The following is a 23,477-nucleotide window of genomic DNA, read 5'->3' as shown; positions in this document are numbered from 1 at the left end:
CACAATTCTTACTTTTTTTCTCAATTGTAAGTTTATATCTTGCAATAATTCTATTTTATAGTAATTCTGACTTGTTTTTTAGAATTGCGAGAAAAGTATCAGAATTGTTAGAAATAATAAGAGATATGTAAACTCAGAATGGCAAGAAAGTCAGTTTCTATTTTGCAATTCTGACTTTTTTTCTCTCACAATTGTGTTTTTATAACTCACAATTCTTTTAAATCTATCAATTCTGAATCTCACAATTATGAGTTCATATCTCGTAATTCTGAATTTATCTTTTTTGCAATTGTGCATTTATATCTCGCAATTCTGATTTTTCACGATTGTGAGAAGTAAACAGCAAATTGTGAGAAAAGTCGCAATTACTACCTTCGTAATTTTTTATTCCGTGGCAGAAACGGGCTTACTGGGATACTGTCTGATCTACTACAGTAAGATTAAAAAAAAAAAAGTTTTTTAAAAATTCTTAATAACTTGGTTCATTCATTGTCTCCAATGGGGTCTCCAAACTCGGTCCTGGAGGGCCGGGGTCCTGCAGAGTTTAGCTCCAACTTGCCTCAACACACCTGCCTGGACGTTTCTAGTATGCCTAGTAAGACCTTGATTAGCTGGTTCAGGTGTGTTTGATTAGGCTTGGAGCTGAAGTCTGCAGGACACTGGAGACCCCTGACTAAAACTAATCCTGGTGTGCGTTCAAAATAACACTGCGCCTTTAAGGGAGCTTTGCATTCCAACAAGTGGAGAGTGAGCGCGAGCGTTTGCGTTGGCCAACACTTCCACTGATTGTTGACAATGCGCCCTGCGCGCGTGCAGTACTACGCTGCTTAGAGGAGTGAGGTGAACTCTCCCTTTCAGAGCAGCCGCACAGGTGCATTCGGGAGGCAGGGATCGGAGACGCTTTTTCTTTTCTAAAACAACAACAACAACAACAACAACAACTAATTGCCGGACCAGTTGCGTAAAACGGAGCGACATTGCGAGCCGCGGAAGCAGGTGCGCTGCACGCACTCTTTATTTGACGGAGCCCTTAAGTCATGCGCGCTTCTTGATGAAAAGTTAATTCACGCTTACTAAAACACAGACAACGGGAGAAGTGAACCGGATAGAGCGCGCGCTTCGCTGCTCATTAATTACTCGTTGCACGTTCGCACGGGGAATAAGCAATCATAATGTCGAGGAAAAAAGCGGTCAACGGAAAGGGGGGTACACCGAGCTCATCTCCGAACAGCGATAAAGAGAAGGGTAAGAAAGTCCCGACCCATTCCAACGGAGTGGTGCATCCCAGCAGACCCTCTCTCAGCAGCAGCGGGGAATTCTACGACATCGCCTTCAAGGTACACGACAAGCCGCTTTCAACAACGCGAACCCAGTGCAGTATGGCAAGAGGAATATACATATAGTCCTTTATTTGTTTTATGTTACTAGTGTTTGAATATATCTACTAAATACAATTTCAGAGCGTCCATTACATACTAACACTTATTCCCTTTCTACTAGCTCTAACTAATCTCACTAGTGTCAAGTAGCCTAACTATTCCATTGTTCCATTGCAATACCATGGTATATTTGAATTTCATTTACCATTTAGAAGATGCAAATTATTTAAAATTTCAACTGGTATCTATTCAGTTTCTCACTAGGCTAGTTTTTATTCAGTGCTTATTCCCCTTCTATAGTCATGATCTCAGTAGTATTAAGTAACTATTCCATTGTAACTGATAATAGCATTTTTATAGCCTATACTAGTAATTTCAGGGACTAGTAGTATATTTGAATTTCACTAACCTTTTAGAAGATGCAGATTATTCTAACTATTATCTATTCAGCTGGTCACTAGTTCTCATTCATTACATACTAGTACTTATTCCCTTTCTACTAGTCATTCAATAGTATCAAGTAACTATTCCATTGTTACTGGTAATAGCGTGTTTTTATTTTTACAGTGACTAGTTAACTAACAATTTAGTCTGATTTTCCAATTCTAACTGTATCGATTCAATTTGTCAATAGTTCTCATTCATTCCATACTAGTACTTACCGCCTTTCTACTAGTCAGTATCTCAATAGTATCAAGTAACTATTCTATTACAACTAGTATTTTCTTTATTTACTGATAAGTATTTTCAGAGACTACTAGACTATTTGAATTGCACTAACCATTCAGAAGATATTAAATATTCATATTCTAGCTAGTATCTAGGCAATGTGTCACTAGGTCCAGTTGTTGAATAGACACTAGTTACTATTTGATTACTTAATAATATTGAAAGATAAGCACTAATAACATTAACAGTAGAAAATAGTAAGTTTTAGCTATTACATTTTAAAGGGGAAAATGGCTTGCCATACATCTGTATGCATATGTGAGCATAAATAGTTTGCCAGCATAAACATGGCAACTGTGTTATACAATTTATATTTCATAGCTCTGATGATTGTGTGCAGCTTCACTAGATTGGGACTTTTATTTGTGCTACAGCAGTATTTAAAAACAATGCAATGCTATCCAGCCGCCCCATATGAACGAGAATTACGCGCTCTGTTTGACTGAAGTTAAGCACGTGCTCTAATTGAACAGCTGTGTCAATACAGATAAGCTGGAGCACGGCAACTGGGTTATCCAGCCTGATGCAAGTACACTCACTTACTTGCATTCAGCACTGACGTATTCTGATTTCTCCAGCCACATTCTGCATAATAAGATGTTTTGAGCTTTAAGCTGAAATGTTTAGGTGAAGCTGATGTGGAAGACAGTTTGATCTGGTGAATAATGCATTTATATTAAGTGTGTAGTTTTGTTCTAGTCTCATCTCTCTGCAAGCAAACCCTTTCCTCTCCGATATTCCTGCCTTTAATCTTTACAGCCTTGAAGAAGTCTTTCTAAGTGCTGCAGGGAATGAGGCCTAGTTTGACTGAGGCACTGATGGAAAGATGAGAGGTTGTTAATAGAATGAATAAGAGGCAGGGAAGATGAGAGGAGAGATGATGGGATAGATTGTGTGTTCTGCTCCATCTTTCATATGTCTCTCTCTCTCCAGGTAATGCTGGTTGGTGACTCTGGGGTGGGGAAGACCTGTCTGCTGGTTCGCTTTAAAGATGGAGCGTTTCTGGCTGGGAGCTTCATCTCAACAGTCGGTATAGACTTCAGGGTGAGTAGAGAATAAGAAATACATGCATTAATGCATATACACTAATATACATGCAAAAGTTTGGAATAATTACGATTTTTTTCTAATGCATCAGAGGATTGCATTGAAATAAAAAGTTAATAAGGAAATTAATAATAAGGAAAAATTCTAACTTTATAATGTTATTGAAAGAAGTCTCATTTGTTCACCAAGGCTGCACTTATTTGCATACAGTAAATTATTTGAATACAGCATATATATATATATATATATATATATATATTATTTAGACTTATTTCAAAAACATTAAAAAATTAATTATTCCAAACTTTGTAATTATTCTGGTAGTGTAAATGCATGCATTTTTTTAATAATCAGCTTTAGAATTCATAGTTGTTTATTACTTCAATGCAAACCTCTGTTGCTTTGTAGTCGAACCATGCATTAATGCATATAAATGCATGCATTTATAAAGCTTCAGAATTCATTGCCGTTTATTATTATTTCAATACAATCCTCTGTTGCACTGGAGAATATGAAATATACATGGATTAATGCATATAAATGCATGCATTTTTATCAGTTTTAGAACTCGTAGTCAAGTATTATTTCAATGCAATCCTCAGCTGCACTGTCCAATAGGACTCATTTAAGTAAAAATCAATTGGTTCATAAAATGAAATGATGGCAGACAGTTCTGTCTTTATTTTCTTTGAGCACTAAAAGGCTTGTGCTTAGCTACTATGAAGCAGCAAAACCATAAGACGTAACATCTGGCAATAAAATAGGCCATTTCTGTGTCTCTTTTCTTTTATATCAATAAGAAGAAACCGTCATTATCTATCGAAGCTCCTCAGGGCTTTTATTTCCAGAACAATTTTTAAGAGCACTACAGAGAGATGAATGATTTGGCGTCCTGAGACAGCTGTGCATCATTCCAACTCTTCCATTAGTTCAATACAACCAAAGGCAATGAAAGCTTTTCACAAACCCAGGACTTTATCATTCATGTGAACTAATCTACAGGACATGACAAGTGTCTTTGTGTTCGGACTGCTTTGCTCAATGAAAATCTGAAAGGATTTCTTTAAAGGTCTCTTTTTAGATGGACAGTGGCTGGAGTTAACAGATCTTTTCGTATTTCATAAGTTTTTACGTTTTTTTATGCAGTCATCAATAGTTATATGCTAGATTGAGTTGTTGTTGTTGTTGTTGTTTCAATCATATTCCCACTCTCCATCTTCAAATAATTTAATTCTCATAATGCATTCAAAATCTGCATTTCACACAATTGTTATTTTGTTACGTAGACACAGTGTTTTTCAGCTAAAACCATATTGTATCTGATAAGCAACTTCTCATCTATCCCTTTTTTTATTAATTAAAAAATAAATTCTTTGAGAAATTCTGGTATTTCAAATTACACATGCACCACACTTAAAACAAACAAAAACAATTATATATAAGAGAAATCTTATTTGAATATATCATAATATGAAATTTATACAAACATTTAATCTCAGAATTATATAATAAATGTAAATTAAATTCCTTTGAATTTATAACTCATGATCAAAAACAGTCCAGTATGTAGGTTTGTAAAAATATTTATTTCTAACAAAACATCAAAATAACATAAATATTAAAAAATTAAAAAAGTTTACAAACAAAATAAATTAATTTTACTTGCATAAACTTTCACCTTCAGATGAAAAAAGGTTGATGAAAAAATGCTGCAATGGTTTGTCCGTAGGTGTGCATATTCATGTTTATCAACAAAATTCAGTCCCAAAAGTGTGTGAGATATGAGGAAAAGGCTGAATAGAGATTTTTGAGACTAATATAACTTCATAGATAATTTAACAAAAAAGCATTTTTGACACCTAATGGGACTCCATACATAACCGGGTCAAAATGACGCGAACACAAAACATATAACATTTTCTTTTTTAAATGGTTATATCTCTTTAAAAAAAAAAATATATATATTATAAGTTTATTTTGAGTGTCTTAAGGCATTTGCAAAGTTTTCTTCCCTTACTAAAAACGATGTATTTTATTTTTTATTTTCATGCATGTCTTCCAGTTCAAAACGGACCCGGATGCATTATGAGGGTTAATGTCTTTTCTCTAACTGCACTGGCGAACAGGTTTCCCAAACACTCCTGTCTACGTCTGTAGTCCCAGAACTCCAGTTCACCAGTGTTTGAAGCAGTAATTGACTTGTCGGATTGGCAGAAGCAGCATTTGTGAGGCTGTGCTCTGTAAACAGTGATACAGAGGAGAGACTTCGTGCTGTAATTGAGCCGTTTCTTTTGTAATCTCCGGATGCCGCGCTTTAGACCTGCGATCCGTTTCATTGTCTTTGAATCGAGCTAAATGTTACTGACAGATCTTGTACTTGTCCTTACTAACTGTACATTATTCTGCATATTACATGACTTTGTCATATAAATGAACTTGAAGTATGCACTGGTGTCATGTGCATTCTGACAGATCTTTATGACTTTGAATGCATTGACAAAACATGCAGGACGGTAATATTACAGCTGCTGAATGTGGAATGAAAAGAAGCTGTGCATGTGTCACTTGTGCTCTTTCTGTCCTTGGAGTTAATAGTAAATTGATTTTACATATACACATCTTCCCAGCGTGTAATAGTCTGCCAGACTAATAAGTGACCATAATAAAGTCAGTTCGTCTTAGTTACTGATCGACAATATCCGTGGCATGCTGTTGATTATCACAGAAAATAATTTTGTCAGTCAGTTTGTGAACATGAAGGAAGCAGAGGAACAGAACTGTGAATGTAAAAGAGAATGAAACGGCTAGCGAAAAAGGTTCTCGTTAAGTTATGAAAACATAATTTCTGAATGTTCTCTTAGAGTTCAAAACGTCCAGTTTTAAAAACTTCTGTCACACTTTAGTTTGGGGTCCAGTTCTCACTATTAACTATGACTTTTGCCTCAATAAACTCCTAATTTGCTGCTTATGAATAGTAGTTAAGTTTAGGTATGAGGTAGGATTAAGATATCTACAATATGATCATGCAAAATAATGCATTAATATGTGCTTTATAAGTACTAATAAACAGCCAATATGCAAGTAATATGCATGCTAATAAACAACTAGTTAAAAGTTTAAAGTGTTACCAAAAAATATTTCTTGCTTATATGAATATTTGAGAAAACATGGTAACACTTCAGTATAGGGACCAATTCTCACTATTAACTAGTTGCTTGTTAGCATGCATATTATTAACATATTGACTGTTTATTAGTACTTATAAAGCACATATTCTATATCCCTATTTAGGTGTTTATTAAGGGAAAAGTCTGTTTATTAGTACTTATAAAGCACATATTCTGCATGACTATATTCTATATCCCTATTTAGGTGTTTATTGAGGCATAAGTCTTAGTTAATGGTTTGTTAATAGCGAGAATTGAACATTAAAATAAAGTGGTAAAGCGTTTCGTTTTACCATTTTTCAAACATTATGGTAATGTCACTTTTGTTATAGTTATTTAGACACTGTTATAGTTTGGGTAATATTTTGAATTAGATTTTATTTTTACACTTTCGGTTTTTTTATTTTAATTTTAGTTAAAGTTTTAGTAATTTTATTCTGTGGAGAAACAATAATGTACAGTATGTGGAAAATAATGTGTTTTTTTAACTTTAAACCGCATAAACACATTTCATTACACCAAATACACAAAATAATGTTCTTTTTAGCAGCATCATATGACCCCTTTAAAATTTTTACAATTTTTCAAACTTTGTTCTCTGAGCCAATTTTGTTTTGGTATCATTGAGATACTGTTATAGTTTGGGTAATATTTTGAATTAGATTTTATTTTTACACTTTCAGTTTTTTATTTTAATTTTAGTTAAAGTTTTAGTAATTTTATTCTGTGTTCTTGTCATTTTTATTCGTTTTTGTTGTTTTTAAATATGCCTATATATTTTTTATTTTTTTATTTTTTTTATTTTAGTACATCAAGAAAAACTAAATGACAATGATAAATGTTGCCTTGGCACCTAGCTGAAATAAAATAAGTGAGTTTTTTATATTTTATTCCATTTAACATTCATATTATATCAAGTAATGTTTAAAATTTTTTTTTTTTTATAGTTTTAGTTAATTTTAATAACGCTACTCTGTACCATTGGAACCTATTAAGTATAAAACAATTGTAAAAAGTGAACATTAACATCCAATTAAATAGTTTCAGATAAACATGAACAATGAGCATGAACCATGTGTAAATAATGGACACATTGTTTGAAAAATAAAACCATAAAAATTGACCAAGCTGATTTACCTGCTTGTCTGTGCAAGATTATATACAATCTAATATTCAATTTAATGTAAATGGCTACAGAGGCTGCATTTTAAGGCATGCATTTGTCCCTATTTTAATCTAATAAGGCAATTGAGAAGTCATGTATATTTATGGTCATTACAGATTCTTGTTTCTCTTGCATCACCTGTATTGGCATCCGTTGTGAGTCGAGTCGAGTCTCTCGGGAGCTTCGTTTGTGTGTCGTTCAGAAATCGGTCATTAATGAACATGTAATGTACAGCTCAATAAGTTTTGGAGCAGAGCTACAATGTGTGTAGCTTTTCTTGCAGCATTTTAAATTCCCCGTCCGTCCTGAATGACTGATAGTGCTGCCCTTTAGTTGATTTAATCTGCACACATGAGCACGGTGTGATCTCCAGCTCAATGTATTCATAAAGCGCACTTAGAGCAGAGCTGTAGGTGTAGGACACTTTCAGTGTTGCATCTACTGAAATACCAGAGCGCTTATTTGCATCTGAATGTCGTTGGAAAAAATGGCTTCACACCACTCGATTGCATTTGTCAGTATTTGAGAGTCCTGAGTCACGGCTTGTGTCTCGTGGCTTATGCTCATCAGGACGCTTGCTGTACTGAAAGTGTGTTTTCTGATCGCTTACACGACTGGCAGAGAAACTGAGGCTATTTTTTCTCTGTGTCTGGATCAAGTCCAATCCAGTTCCTCTTTGCACCAATCACTCTTGAGACTCCAGATTATGAAATGCACTGATAGTTCTACATATGCATGCACTTAATGAACTAAAAGCCATTGTGCATTGGTGATTTTATATATATATCATTCTATTATGCTGATATGCTTTGAAATTAGTCTCTTCTGCTCACCAAGGCTGCATTTAATAGGTCAAAAATGGGTGAGATATTATTAAAATTTAAAATAACTGTTTGGATATGTTGTAAAATGTTTTATGCGGATTTGCTCCTCAAGAAACATTTCTGATCATTTTCAGTGTTCAAAAACAGTTGTGCTGCCGAATAGTTTTTGTGGAAACCGTGATGCATTTTATTTTTCAAGATTCTTTGATGAATAGGACAGCGTTTGTTTAAAATAGAAATCTTTTGTTACATTATAAATATCTTTACTGTCACTTTTGGTCAATTTAATGCGTCCTTGATGAATAAAAGCATTAATTTCTTTCAGAAAAAAAAACATGTTATATATAATCAGACTGATGTCTTGTAGACTGAAATGAGTTTTGCATTGTCGTATAGTGCCTCTTAGCATAATTGCAATCTAATTGCTTAATTTCATGCTTATTTTTATTTTTTAAATATAATAAACATGCTGGTTGAGTTGCTTTCAGTAGCATAAAAAAATCAAGTATTCTAGTGAGCCGATGGTTTTTGCTGTCTATTTTGTATTTGTCTCCTTCAGAGAAAGACATGATAGCGCTGTAAAAGCTGTCAGTTGCCTTAACCGAAAAACATTACAGAATTACAAAAACACAGATAATTGCAACAGATAATTTTTCTGTCATTTTGTATCTGCTCTATTGCGTTTCTCTGCTTTAGAAACACTCCTGCAGTGAAGGACAAATGGGGAAAAAGGGAATATGATAAATAAATGTAGTAGTTAGAAGTAGTTTTCCACTATTATGTATTATATCATATTTAAGTGTTTTGTAAGTCCTTTCACTCTGTTATTGAGGCTGGTCATTGTCTGACAGACTGCAGAAACTGTCCTTTTCTTTCCCCGCTGGGACTAAGAATGGACGTCCTCGTCATGCCTGTATGAAAACATCTCCAAACGCTTTCACAGACTATTGAATCGCTGCTGCAGGAATACACACGTGGACAAAAAAAAAGATTACACACTCACAGAGGAACGTGAGCACACGACACATAAAACACACACTCTTGGAGTGTGGAGTTACTACAGCACACAAACAAAGCTTTATACTACTCATAGTGCTATTCTTTCTGTGTTTCACCCACATAAATGACCTTGACTCATCATAATGCAGACTGTATAAAGAGTCGTACTGTTTTCTGTCCTGTCTTTATTCTCATCTGGCTCAAACCTCTCAACAGAATGACTTTCTACATTCAGCTTATGTCTATATAGCATCTCCTGTCTATTATTCTCAGTAAGAGTTTATTGCAGAATATGATGTTACACTCTGATTTCTCTTACAAGAAGCACTGTGGCGATATGAAACTGAACGAATATGTTGCTGTTCTCATGGTACATTTGCAAACAACTATGGAGTAAATAAAATTGGAAATAGTGTCTATTAGTAATTTTTTGTCCAAAACATTCAAAGAAATGCTCTCTTTGTATTCACATTTATATCATTTTCAATAAAAGTTTGCATATAGTAACTATAAAAAGAAGAAACAAAAAAACAAAAAACATTTGAACTCTTTCCCCTCCAGCATTTTTGAAAAACATTGCTAGCCACCGTCAGTATTTTTGATTATTTTCACTAAAATTTCATGGTCCCCAGAGTATGTTGTTGTATGAATATGTGAACATGCAATACATCAAAATAATGTAACACTTCATAATAAGGTTGCATTAGTTAAGGTTAGTTAATGCATTAATTAACATGAACTAACAGTGAACAACACCTCTGTTCAGGATTACTTAATTTTTTGTTAATGTTAACTTACACATTTACTAATGCATCTCTTTACATTAACAGCTTAATTAATTAATGTTGTGGTTAATGCATTAGTCAGCATGATCTAACAACGAACAGTTAATGTTGATTTCGGGGTGGTTGTATGTATTACCCTGGCATTTTTTTGCTTTATGCTACCCTTTGTTTAAACCATGGTTGTTTTGGATGTGTACCATAGCAATACCATGATACTACTAAAAAGCACCATGGTACGTTTGGTACTTTTTGTTGTGAATGTGTGTTGTGATTACTGGGAGAATGTGACGGATTCTCTATTATAAATAATGGCTTTGCAAATGTACTACAGTAGGCGAAGGATTCTCTTGATCGAGAAAAGTAATTATATCTTCCAATTTATTCATTCACTTTCTGCCTCATGATTTGTTCAACCGTGAAGAATCAGTAAAAATCACAGCTTGAAAATCACTCAGTTTTTGTTGAGAATATGGAGCTGTTGTAACCTCACTTGTTCACACTCAACATATGATGACTATAGATTTGTCTCATATACAATTGGTTTCCAATCTCCACACTGTAGATTTGTTTGTTCTTTACCATAATGACAAAACAAAATAAAGCGATAAATCACGTCCCATTTTCATGCTTTAAATCACCAAACACTTGCTGTTGATTAATGTAACAAGCTGTTCTCTCAAATAATGTTGTTGTTTCACCAGAGGCTCATTGATGTTTAGAGAGGCTGCTATAGTCAATCAGTCTGGATACCAATTATCTACAACTAGCCTCTTCATTGTAGAGCCTCTCTACAAGTAAATAAATAAATACATACATAAATGCACCAATAAATGCATAGATAAATCAATAAATACATAAATGCATAAATAAATGCATGTATGCTATGCATACATGAATGCATAAATACACCAATAAATTCATAGATGAATAAATACACCAATAAATAAATGCTTATATGCATACATAAATGCATAAATACACCAATAAATGCATAGATAAATAAATACACAAATACATGCATAAATAAATGCATGTATGCATACATGAATGCATAAATACATAAATGCATAAATACACCAATAAATGCATAGATAAATAAATACACAAATACATACATAAATAAATGCATGCATGCAAATAAATAAATACACAAATACATAAATGCATATATGCATACATGAATGCATGAATACATAAATGCATAAAAATATAAGTGCACAATAAATACATTCATAAATACACAAATAAATACAGAAATGCATAAGTACATAAATACAAACATGCATAACTAAATGAATGCATAAATAAATACATAACTGCGTAAATAATTAAATAAATGCATACATAAATAAAAATACAGTTTCATACTTCTATCAAGTAATGTGTTTTGTGTTCCAGTGAAATATGTTGTAAAATCTTTATGAGTGGGCTTTTATGCTGATGCAGTATATTCATTTGATACAATTTAGATGGCACAGTAAATGTTGTAGTTTTAGTTTTAAATGTTTGTTTCGCCTTCCTATAAAAACTCTCATCTGCCTGATTGTAACCGGTTTCGCTCGGCACACAGTGTTTTAGTTTGTGCCGGGTTAGGGTCGAATGAGTCCCTGCAGTGTTTATTGCAGCAGATCTGCGCTCTGCCCTTGAGTCTAGCAAACATTTCTGCACCATAACCACAAAACTGTTTATTTTAGATGTGCTGATGTGCTGTTGGCTTTTTAATATGATTTCTGCAATGCCTAGAGAGCGCGAAATGCTCATTAAGCATAGCTAAAGTGTTGTTTAGACAGTAAATCATTCGGTTATCAGTCCTCCAGCTCCAGAAGCACTTCAGCATGTCAACTAACTGCCTTTGGCGACTGGACAGAATCACCTGGAGAAACAATATGGTGCTTATTCACAGAGAAAACATGGCTCTCATTCTTCTGAGCTATTTTCTCCAGTTTCACATGCTACAAACCTTTTTACAGTTCTTTTGCTTTAGACCATCTACAAACCTGCAAATAAAATGTTACGGTTACAACTGCATCTGTCTGAAATAAACAATAAATCAAAAACAGCAGTGATTGATTTTATTTTAGTTATATTCAAAGCTTTATATGTACTGTCATTATAAAAAGAACTTTAATAATGCTTATTTAGTTCTAAAAAGTAGGTTTTTGCTCAGCTAGCCAAAATAAAAAATTATTTGTTTATAATCTCTATACAGGAGATAATTGGTGTTGTTTCCAAACAAAAGGAAATATATTGGTGTCTGCATTGGATATCGGCCAAATTACTTGGAAAATATATGCAAAAATCCATTATCGGTCATCCATAATTGGTATGTATATAAGTTCGTCTCCTCCAATGATCAAGACATGGTTATGGCCTTGAAGTTAAAGAGGGTAAACTTCTGGGTCTGATTCATAAGAAAACATTTTTTAGGAAAAAGACTGCATGAAGATCCATCCAGCATCATTGAGATATTATTATAGTTTTTATTAATATCTTGAGTCAGTGTTTTTTTTTTTTTGTATTTTGTATTATTTTTAAATTTAGTTAAATTTAGTAATCTTGTTGTGTTTTTGTCATTTTAGCAATATATATATATATATATATATACATTTTATTGTAGTTTTAGTGATTTTAGTACATCAAGTTAAATGGGAAGTGTAGCTAAATTTTATTATTTTATTTTTTAAATCTTAGTTAATGTTTATTTTCAAAATGATTTTGAAAAAAAAATGTTTGGTTATAATTTTTAGTTTCAGTTTTAGTTAACTATAATATCCATGTGAACAATCAATGATTGTGTACGCTTTTTTTCTGTTCATTTCCAGGTTTTGACTCATTTTCAGAGTGTGGTCTCAGACCTGTGAATGTGGAGGTGTTTTGCGTGTAGTTGGCGTGTTTGCGTGTGGTTCTCTCTAAAGCAGAATGGATCAGAGCGACGCTAACATTCAGACAGATCAAACACAGGCCTCGGCTTTAGAAAGCAGCGCTGCTGGAAATGAGTTCAGACAGCAATACCTAATAACTTTTTAACCACATTTTTTTTCACCAGTTATAAAAGTTTTCGCTTTCCAGAATGTTTGCGTCAGTGAAATAAACCGGGACTTTGAAGGTTTTCCAGCAGACAGTGAGGAAATGTCCCAGTATTGTGTCTGATAGCAGCCCTGTTGATCTTTATTGGAGCTAATGAGGGCAAGTCAGCGGATCTCTCTACGGGACGAGCCCAGATGTGCGTGCGTGTGAGAGTGTGTGTGTGTGTGTGAGTCGTTTCATCAGCACCTGTGTAGACATCTTGTAAAGCTGGTGTTTTTTCTACCTTGTAAACTTGAACAGAAATTCAGCTATAGGGAACACTGTTTGGAGATTTATGATTTATTATTTAGATTTATGAGACAAGACATTGTGACCCTAAATAAAAAGCTGATTTTCTTTTGGGGTACCGATGTATATGGAAGACTGTTTCTGCCACAGATTAAAAAAAAATACAAATAAAATAAATAAATGTAATTGGGACTTTGCATCTCACAATTCAGACTTTTTTCTCGCAATTGGCAGTTTATATCTCACAATTCTGAGTTTACATCCGGAAATTCTGACTTTATATCTTGCAATTCTGTTTTTTTTCCCCACCACAGAATAAAATATAAAAAAGGTAATTGGGAGTTTATATCTCACAAGTCTTAACTTAATTTTCTGAAAACTGTGAGAAAAAAGACAGATTTGTGAGATAAAGTCACAATTACCCTTTTTATCCATAATTTTCTGTAACTTTATATATATTTGCAAAAAGGTTACTTTTATTTTATTTTATTTTATTTTTTATAGTACTGCAGTATGGTATTATAGTTTATTATTACACTGTAAAAAAATGGTTGTTGGTTCAGAAAGTTGTTAATAAAGTACTTTTAACAAGAAAATACTATTTCAGTCTTTTTACCTCAAAATGTCACGTTTATTTCAGTTACTTTGTTTCTTTGCAATTATTTGTGAAATTTACTAGAAATTTCTGAGTGAAAATTGTTTCAAAGCCATTTTTTTTTCAGTGTATAATATCTGTTTTACATGTTATATAAAAGATAAATAAGTGCTATGTTTTATGTTAATGAAGTCCCGTGCAATTCTGTTTGAAAATGCATGTTATTGATCTTACTGTGAACACTTCATCCATGCATGTTAAAATGTTGTAATTTTTAATGAAAATATCATAACTTGTTCTTTTTTTTTTTTTGATAATCCATTTCACTTGGCTATACGTCACAATATGAAGAAGAAAATCAGTTGCTACTTCCGTTACATTGTAACGTTAAAGGTGAAGTAACAAAAACAGTCAGTTTAACTCAGAAAGAAGGTGAAAAACTAAATTATGAGCTTTTTATTCAAGAATCCTTGACTTGCATTATAAGTGGGGCAAATAAAATGCGACAAAAGTGTTTAATGTCCTCATTTAGGAAGATTCGATTTAGTCCAGCATTGCAAAGGAGAGCACTTGGTTCTCTAGCAGTCTTTGTTCAGTATGAGCGTTATGTGACTGCTGTCTTTTATCATCTCGCAGCAATTAATGGACTTCATCAGCGAGAGCCTGATGGATGTTTAATGCGCGCTAAAGGAACTGCCGGCGTTTAACTGGTCGAGTGCAGGCCGCGTGTGTCTGTGTGTCGAAGTTCTGTGCATCTGTTTCAGCATATGTGCGCCTCACTGTGTGCTTTACTGACAAACCCTGACGCTTCCGCTCACATATGCTGTGCAATTTCTGGATCTCTCTTCTGCAGATTGAAATAATCCTGTCGCGAGTGTCATCCGTCAGACAGACAGTGTGTTCAAAACCAACATCCAGTCAGAGCCAAAGATAAAGCCGCCGTCTCCATCTTAAACCCCGTCTCCTCTGAAGCAGACACAGACTTTAAGATAATGTGACAGCATGTGCAATCTCTTTCGAAGCTCTGATATGACATGAAATTCAGCTGTAAGAGAAATGGAATTCCAAAAAAACATTTACAACTATTTTAACTCGTCTCGAGACCCTTCCACTGAATGCTAATAATTCTAATTTAACCAATTTACTGTCAATGCAGATGCTGAAAACCTTTCTTTCTTCTGTGGAAAACAAAAGAAGATAATTTAAAGAATGTTGGAAACCAAACACAGACATTTCTTAAAACATCTGCTGTTATGTCCCTCAAAAGAAAGTTTGGAGCAACTTATAAATGGGTTAATGACTGGATTTTCATTTTTAGGTGAACTATCGCTTTAAGTTCCCTCCCTGAAAATAACAAACGTGTCATTTAATCAGTTTTATGTTGGTCTTATTATATGCATATCACTAAGGCTCTTGTGCTGAGGTTGCACTTGAAGATAAAATATAATAAGTCAATTAACCCTCATAATGCAATCAAAATCTGTATGCGAATTTCACATTCCCAAGCCGTTCGGACGCAAGAATCGTTGTTTTATAAAACAGTCATAACTTAATATTTCTCAACTAAAACTATATTGTATCTGATCAGCAACTTCTCATTAGAGAGTGAATGTAAAAAAGGTCAACGCCGTTCGGACGCAAGAATCGTTGTTTTATAAAACAGTCATAACTAAATATTTCTCAACTAAAACTATATTGTATCTGATCAGCAACTTCTCATTAGAGAGTGAATGTAAAAAAGGTCAAAGTTTTGAAAGTTACTATGTTATTACCATGTTACCAATCTATGATGCCCTCTCTCTCTCTTCAATATTGATGAGAAATCTTATTTGGATCATTGCATGCAATTTAAAAGAACATATAATCTGAGAATTTCAATCCCATTGAAATGAAAATAAATGAATTAGATTTGAATTTATAACTCATGACTGCTCAAAAACAGTCCAAATTTATGAAACCTACATATTTCTAACAAAACATCAAAACAACCTAACAACAAAATAAAAAAATACATTTGACTTGTTTTAACTTTCAGATGAAAAAGTTGCTGCAGTGGTTTGTCAATCAACAAAATTCAGGCCCCAACGTGTGTGGGATATGGGGAAAAGGCTGAATATAGGTCACAAAAGTTTTTTGACACTAATGGTACTCCATACGTACCCGGGTCAAAAATGACCCGAACATGAGATGTGTTTTTTAATGGTTATATCTCTTTAAAAATAACTAAAAATAAATGATCTGTATTTTGAGGTTCTTAAACCATTTGCAAAGTTTCATTCCCTTACTAGAAACCATACAGTTTTTAAAAATTTTTATATATATTTTCCAGGTCAAAATGGACCCGAATGCGTTTCGAGGGTTAAAAGTTATCTTTTTCCAGAGCCCCCGACCCGTGTCTGTTATATAAAAGCGTTTCAATGTTTGGATACTTTTCTGTGTAACACTGAGAAGTATTTGCCCCGTGATGCCAACAAGCTGAAAGATGGTCCTGCATGTTGACCAAAAAAAAAAAAAAGCATTTCAGCAAGAATCTTCCCATGATTCTGTGCCACGGCCGATTCTGAAAAGCGGTCAAAGTGTGACCAAGGTGATTCGCTTTTGACAGCCTTGGAAGTTTGTGTCTTTCATGTGTTTCGCAGTCTCCGCCGCTGCACTGAAAGCAGAAACTTTCAGCAGGTTGGCATCTTTTGAAAACGCTGCTTGGTGCAAATAGTCTTTGTAGTTTGAGCCGGTGTGGGTCGCACCCTCGGACTCCATGTTCTGACGAGCTCATTAAACGCAGCAGCCTCTTGATTGCTGCACGCTGTTCTGAACGATTCCCTGATGTCCTCCAGCACACGTGTGATCAGCGCTTTCTTCAGTCGTTTGAGCTGAAAGATCAGCAGAGGAGGTTCAGCGCAGCATGGGCACGCATAGAGATCAGAACGCAGCGCTTCAGCCTATTTCCGTGCATCATTTAAGCAGCTTTTAGGGCAAAAGAGGGAGGAAAGGAGGCGATGATTGGCTGATCCTGTAATGATCTGATGGTGTTGATTAATTGGGCTGGGGACTGAGGTAGAACACACTCTTCTGAAGACAGTGTACTAAGACACTTAAATCAATTACCTGTCCTGCATTTGTCACAGCAGTGGCGTAAATCACACGATCACACCTGCATGCTGCCTGTTAGCAGAACCTAGCCTCTGTTCTCTCACAAATATAAGCCCAATTTGGAAAAGTTTTAAAGCTTATAAAACTGCTTTTTTTGTAATTGTCTTTTTAAATTAATTAATTAATTATTTATTATTATTATAATTAGTATTAAAGCTTTTAAAACTACAGTTTGGTAATTACATTTTTTATTATTAGTAGTATTAGTAGTCATAAAAAACTTTTTTAAAAATTATTATTAAATCTAGTAAAACTGTTGTTATTATTATTATTATTATTATTATTAAACAAATATAATTATTAAAGCTAATCAAACTACTGTTTTAAAATAGTTTTTTAAATTATAATCATTATTAAAGCTAGTGAAACTATGGTTTAATAATTTTGTAGTTATAATTAGTATATATATTAATTATTATTATTATTATTATTATTAAAGATAATAAAACAAAATATAGCATCATTATCATTTTCAATTTAATTATTAATAATTTTTATTATTATTATAATTTTTTATTAAAGCTAGTAAAAATACAGTTTTTTTGTTATTTATTTATTATTATTATTTTTAATCAAATCGTGTGTTCTTTAAGTAATTTTCTCTCTTGTAAAAGAAAAAAGGGCTGAAAATCCACACGGGACTTTGCGTGTCGGCTGTGTCTTGATTTGTCTCTAAATAAAGGTCAGTAGCTCAGTGTTTTCACCCACATACACAGTTATAATGGCAACCATAGTTTCTGCCAGAATACCATAGTTACTGTGGTTATTTTTATTACAATATAGCAACCACTGTCATCAAAACAAAATTAAATGCTTGAAGATCCCTCGTTCATTATTATGATTTCCGAGCTGTTTTGGCAGAAACTGGTTCATGTTGAGTTTTTAGAGAGGGACCTCGCATGACATTAGCTGTGATTTGAACAATCGTTTTGGCAACAAGACAAACACTTCAATAATATTACTGCAGGCCTATTAATACTGAAGCCCTCTGGTTTCATTTTACAGTAAATACAGTCAATAAAAGTTCCACGTTTTATGTAAATTATTTATGTAAAGTATTTAGGTTAGCTATGTGTAGGTTGCATTGCTAAGAACTTCATTTGGACAACTTTAAAGATGATTTTCTCAATATTTAGATTTTTTTGCACCCTCAGATTCCAGATTTTCAAATAGTTGTATCTCAGCCAAATATTGTCCGATCATAACAAACCATACATCAATGGAGAGCTTATTTATTCAGCTTTCAGATGATCTATTAATCTCAATTCCGAAAAATTGACACTTAAGACTGGTTTTGTGGTCCAGGGTCTCACATATAGGTTGTTATAACAACTAACATAGAGACACACACACAAGCTTCAGTCTGAGGTTTTTTTGCACCCCGTTTGATTGACAGGATGAAATCGGTCTTGATTATTGACTGTTTTTAAACAATCTGTTGATGCTCGATAGTGCAGATAATTGCTTTTATTGGACGACACATTGGTGCATCCCACATTTTAAACATAATTCTCTTTTGAATTGTTGAGTGCATTGATTCTTTACAGATTAGCCCACTATTGCAGAAGTGTGAGAGATTCAGACTGTATGTGTACGTGGAGAAGAATCCTACCTCTGTTTCAGTCAAGGACTCTCATTCATCTGTCAGGGTGTCTCTTTCACCTGAACACAGAGAGAGATGACAGATTAGCAAGCCTGCAGCTGCTTTCTAAAAGCCCGTTTTAATGTCAAGGTCCGTCTGATAGCATCAGCTGTGTCTCTAGAGATTTCAGACGGACTAGTAATTGGGAAATGGAAAATAAAAGATTGCATTTTTTCTTTCTTTTTTTTTTGCTCTGCCCAAATACGGCTATCAATTTAAATGCTGATTCGTTAGTTCAATATTAGTCCTTCATATGTTGATGGAAGTAGGTGGGATTGTCATTTAACATGCATGTTTATGTGTGTTTTGTGGCTTGTTGTACATCTTTCAGACTGGACTCTATATGATAAAACACAAACAGAGTACATTTCACACTGAGCTTAGCAGAATAAATACATGTAAATACATGCTAGCAATTTGCCAAATCGTGCTAGCAACATGTTAAAGCATGCTATCGATGTGATAAATCAAGCTAGCGGCGTTAATACATGGTAAAACATGCTATCATGTTAAATCGTGCTAGCAACATGTTAAATAATGCTAGCAACATCTTAAAATATGTTAACAATGTGCTAAATCATGCAAGCAACATGGTGTTAGCAATATGTTAAAACATGCTATTGTGTTAAATTGTGGTAGCAGCATGCTAAATAATGTTAGCAACATGTTAAAACATTCTAACAATGTGTTAACTCATGTTAGCAACATGCTAAAATGTGTTAGCAACATGTTAAAACATGATATTGTGTTAAATTGTACTAGCAAAATGCTAAAATGTGTTAGCAACATGTTAAAACATGCTAGCAACATCTCAAAACATGATATTGTGTTAAATTGTAAAAGCAACACGTTACAACATGTTAAAATTGTGCTAGCAACATGCAAAATAATGTTAGCAACATATTAAATCTTGGTAACAATGTGCTAAATCATGCTAGCCAACATGCTAAAATGTGTAAGCAACATGTTAAATCATGCTATCGTGTTAAATTGTGCTAGTAAAATGCTAAATAATGTTAGCAACATGTTAAAACATGCTGGGAACATCTCAAAACATGATATTGTGTTAAATTGTTCTAGCAACATGTTAAAACATGTTAAAATTGTGCTAGCAACATGCTAAATAATGTTAGCAATATGTTAAAACATGCTAACAATGTGTTAAATAATGCTAGAAACATGTTAAAATGTGTTGGCAACATGTTAAAACATACTGATGGAAGTAGGTATATAAATATATAAATTAAATAAAAAAAAATGTTTAAGGTTTACCTAAATTAAAATGAAATCTAATTCAAAATATAAATAAAAACTAAACTATAACAGTTTCTGAGTGATGCTCAAATAGCGCTGCTGCATGCAAGTAGGGCTGGGCATTATTCAATAATGTTCGATATCGATACGATACCTTGACTTCGATACCGGTTCCTGAACGATACTTTTCAGAAACCAATTTTATGAAATCCATTTTAGCAAGATTACATTACCTCAAAAAACTTTGAGGTTTTTACAGATCTCCTGAGCCACTGACAAGGAACAATATGTAACCAACACAATAAATCAGTGCAAATAGTTGTAATAAAGTTCAAATTTCCACATCTTTTAGGCTACGTTTAAACTAGTGCGTTTTCATTTAAAATGCATAGCTCAGACAGAATCATAATTTCTGTTAATTTTGCACTGATTTACTGATGAGCACTAGCAGCGTCCAGCACTCTCAGTCTGTTTTCTTTTCCGCGATCGCTGTTCTGACTCGGAGGAAGCTCATTCGCTGCTCATGCATATCATATTACGCATTCATAACCCGCCACGTCTCCTATGACGAACGTCCATTACACTTCTACGCAGAATCAGGTCTGTACATAAGAAACCCAGAAAAACATTTCTACAGATGAAACATGAAGCTAATAAACACATGATTACGCCAATATATGATTTTCATGATATCCTGCCATATTTTCATAGCAATACAGTGTGCTTACATGAGAAATGGTAAGCAGGTGTAGCCATTAGCTCATAAACACATGATTACGCCAATATATGATTTTCATGATATCCTGCCATATTTTCATAGCAATACAGGGTGCTTACATGAGAAATGCTAAGCAGGTGTAGCGATTGATATTAAAGGCTACAAATAACATATTTCAGCAACATTATATGGCCAAAACACACATTAGATCACAATCGGGAGTTATTACAAACACTCGCTGGTGGTTTAAAGTGAGTTTTGAGTAAAAGCGGCGTATAAGTCCTATAAATTGTCTTATGTAGCATGATTACAGATTAACCCCTTAGGTATCGAAATTTGGTACCGAACGACAAGACATTTTTCGGTATTCGATGGTATCGAGGCAATTCGGTTTGCTGTCTAAAAAGTATCGAACTCGATACCCAGCCCTATATGCAAGAGCAATGCCCGCACCAGATATTACTGTATAAGCTACAGTGAAATGTATGCGTACGAGGGCTAGTTTGTCTGAAATCTATGACAGGCTGGAGCTGCATAAATTATAAATGTGTGTATCTGTGCCGCTGGGAAGCCCAGGTGTCTGCTGGTAATTAAATCAGGACAGTGTTGAGCTGTTCTCTGCCTCCTGCAGCTGTAATGTCAGTCTGACGTATAATGCTCATCCTCACCGAATGATCTTTGCAGGAATACTTCAGCTGTGTGCAAAAAGCTTCCTCCATAAAATCAATGTGATTCTGGACTTAGTGCACTGTTACAAAAATGAGAAGAAAAGTCATGGCAACATATGTTTTTCCATTACTTTACCTCAAAATAATTTAACCAATTTAAACTTTGTTTTTAGGTTATATGCAACTTTTTAAATGAGCTTTAAAAAATGAGTTGAAATGACTGAAAAAAACTTGTTGTAGAAACAATTTTCACTCAGAAATTGCTAGCAATTTTTCACAAACAGAAATGCTAAGTGACACTGAATTAAACATGAAGTTTTGAAGTTTTGTTTACAATTTCAAAAAAAAAAAAATCACTTAATTTTTTTTATACCATACAACCAATTTTATTAAACCTAAACATTTTTGTGCAATGCGTTTTTCCATTACTTTACGTCAAAATAATTTAACCATTTAACTTTGTTTCTTAATTATATGTGATTCAACTAAATTTTAAAAGTCAGTTTAGTATAATTAAACTTAATAGAAAAGAATAAGTTGAAATGACTTGCACACTGAAGAAAATTTGGTGTAGAAAAATTTTGGCTCAGAAATTGCTAGTACATTTCAGAAACAATTACAAAGAAAGGGCAAGTAACACATTGAATTAAGCATGGAATTTTGAAAAACTGAAATAGTATTTTCTCCAGTAATCTTTTTGTTTGCAACTTTGTAAAAAAAAAAAAAAAAATTATAGTGCACAGCCAATTTGATTATAATTTTTCAAAAATGATAAAAGCCATGGCAGCATATGTTTTTTTAATTGCCTCAAAATATATTTTTTTACCAATTTCAACCTTGTCTTTTAAGTGAACTTTAAAATATGAGATGAAATGACTTTTACATCAAATTTGATCAAACTTAAACCGTAAGACTGCAGCTGAACTGAAGTTATTAAGTTCTGGATATTTTTCTGCAGTGTAAGGTCGCTTAGCATTACTTATTATTTAAGGCTTTTTATCTGTGAGTGAATCCATCTCAGAGACTTTATAAATGAATCCTTTACCCTTAACAGACCCATTATCATTATATGTGGTGCATTAAGCTATATTATCAAGGCCTTCTTCATGCATTTAATGGATTTAATCACTTTTCCAAAGATGAATAGTATGGTGCTGTGGATAATTGATTATTGAATATTATTCAGTGACTTTAATCATTTAAACGAGGGTTAGTTTGACGTAGATACACTTGAACCTGAGCTCACAATGAAACTCACTGCTTTACTAAAATATTAGGTTTGTGAAATTTTTATTTATAAAATGTATATTAAATATATATCATTTATTTATACAAAACAGTAGGCAAAACAGTGTTATTTTAGTATCATTGGGATACTATCATAGTTTGTTAATATTTTGAATTAGATTTTATTTTTATATTGTAATCTGGTTCTATTACATTGCTTTCATGTTAATTTTAGCTAAAGTTTTAGTAATGTTGTCGTGTTTTCGTCATTTTTATTGGTTGTTGTTGTTTATAAATATAGTTTGTATTAATTTTTATTTCAGCTTTAGTTTGTTATTTCAGTACATCAAGGAAAATAGCTGAAATAAAATAGGTTTATTATTATTATTATTTTAGTTAACATTTATTTTCTTTGAAGTAACAAATATAGTAACAGATATATATTTATATTAAGTTACATATTGAGTTATATAACTTTTATATAATTGAGTTTTAGCTTAATTTTAGTTGTAGTTAACTATAATAACCCTGAGGCAAAATAGAGTATATTTAGTTAAAACAAATTTAGATAAAATAGTATATATTTAATATATAATATATAACATATAATGTATAAAAATATATATTAAATATATATGTTCTTTATTAAGACAAAATAGTAGGCCAATGTAATTTTATTGGGTTTTGGACACAAACAAACAAACAAACAAATAAATAAATAAATAAATGCGTACATACATAAAATGTTTTACTATATCAGCCAGAATTTATTGAAGCATACACAATACTTCATATTAAAGTTGTTGGCCATAA

The 23,477-nt window shown here is 33.2% G+C and overlaps 1 protein-coding gene across 1 annotated transcript in view; it reads left to right on the top strand.

The window, feature by feature from the left end:
- Nucleotides 1–674: 674 nt before the first annotated feature.
- Nucleotides 675–23,477, top strand: part of LOC107742592 (ras-related protein Rab-26-like) — a 28,360-nt gene continuing 5,557 nt past the window's right edge. The window contains exons 1-2 of the mRNA XM_016555635.1: nucleotides 675–1,337; nucleotides 3,042–3,152. Of these exons, the coding sequence (XP_016411121.1) occupies nucleotides 1,173–1,337; nucleotides 3,042–3,152 (276 nt within the window). The 5' untranslated portion in view covers nucleotides 675–1,172. The remainder of the gene's footprint in view (nucleotides 1,338–3,041; nucleotides 3,153–23,477) is intronic.

The sequence above is a fragment of the Sinocyclocheilus rhinocerous genome, unplaced genomic scaffold, assembly GCF_001515625.1.
Source record: "Sinocyclocheilus rhinocerous isolate Xijiao unplaced genomic scaffold, SAMN03320098_v1.1 scaffold706, whole genome shotgun sequence".
In the NCBI taxonomy this organism is placed as follows: Eukaryota; Metazoa; Chordata; class Actinopteri; order Cypriniformes; family Cyprinidae; genus Sinocyclocheilus; species Sinocyclocheilus rhinocerous.
The sequence above is the reverse complement of the archived record's forward strand: the minus strand, read 5'-3'. Positions and strand labels throughout refer to the sequence as shown.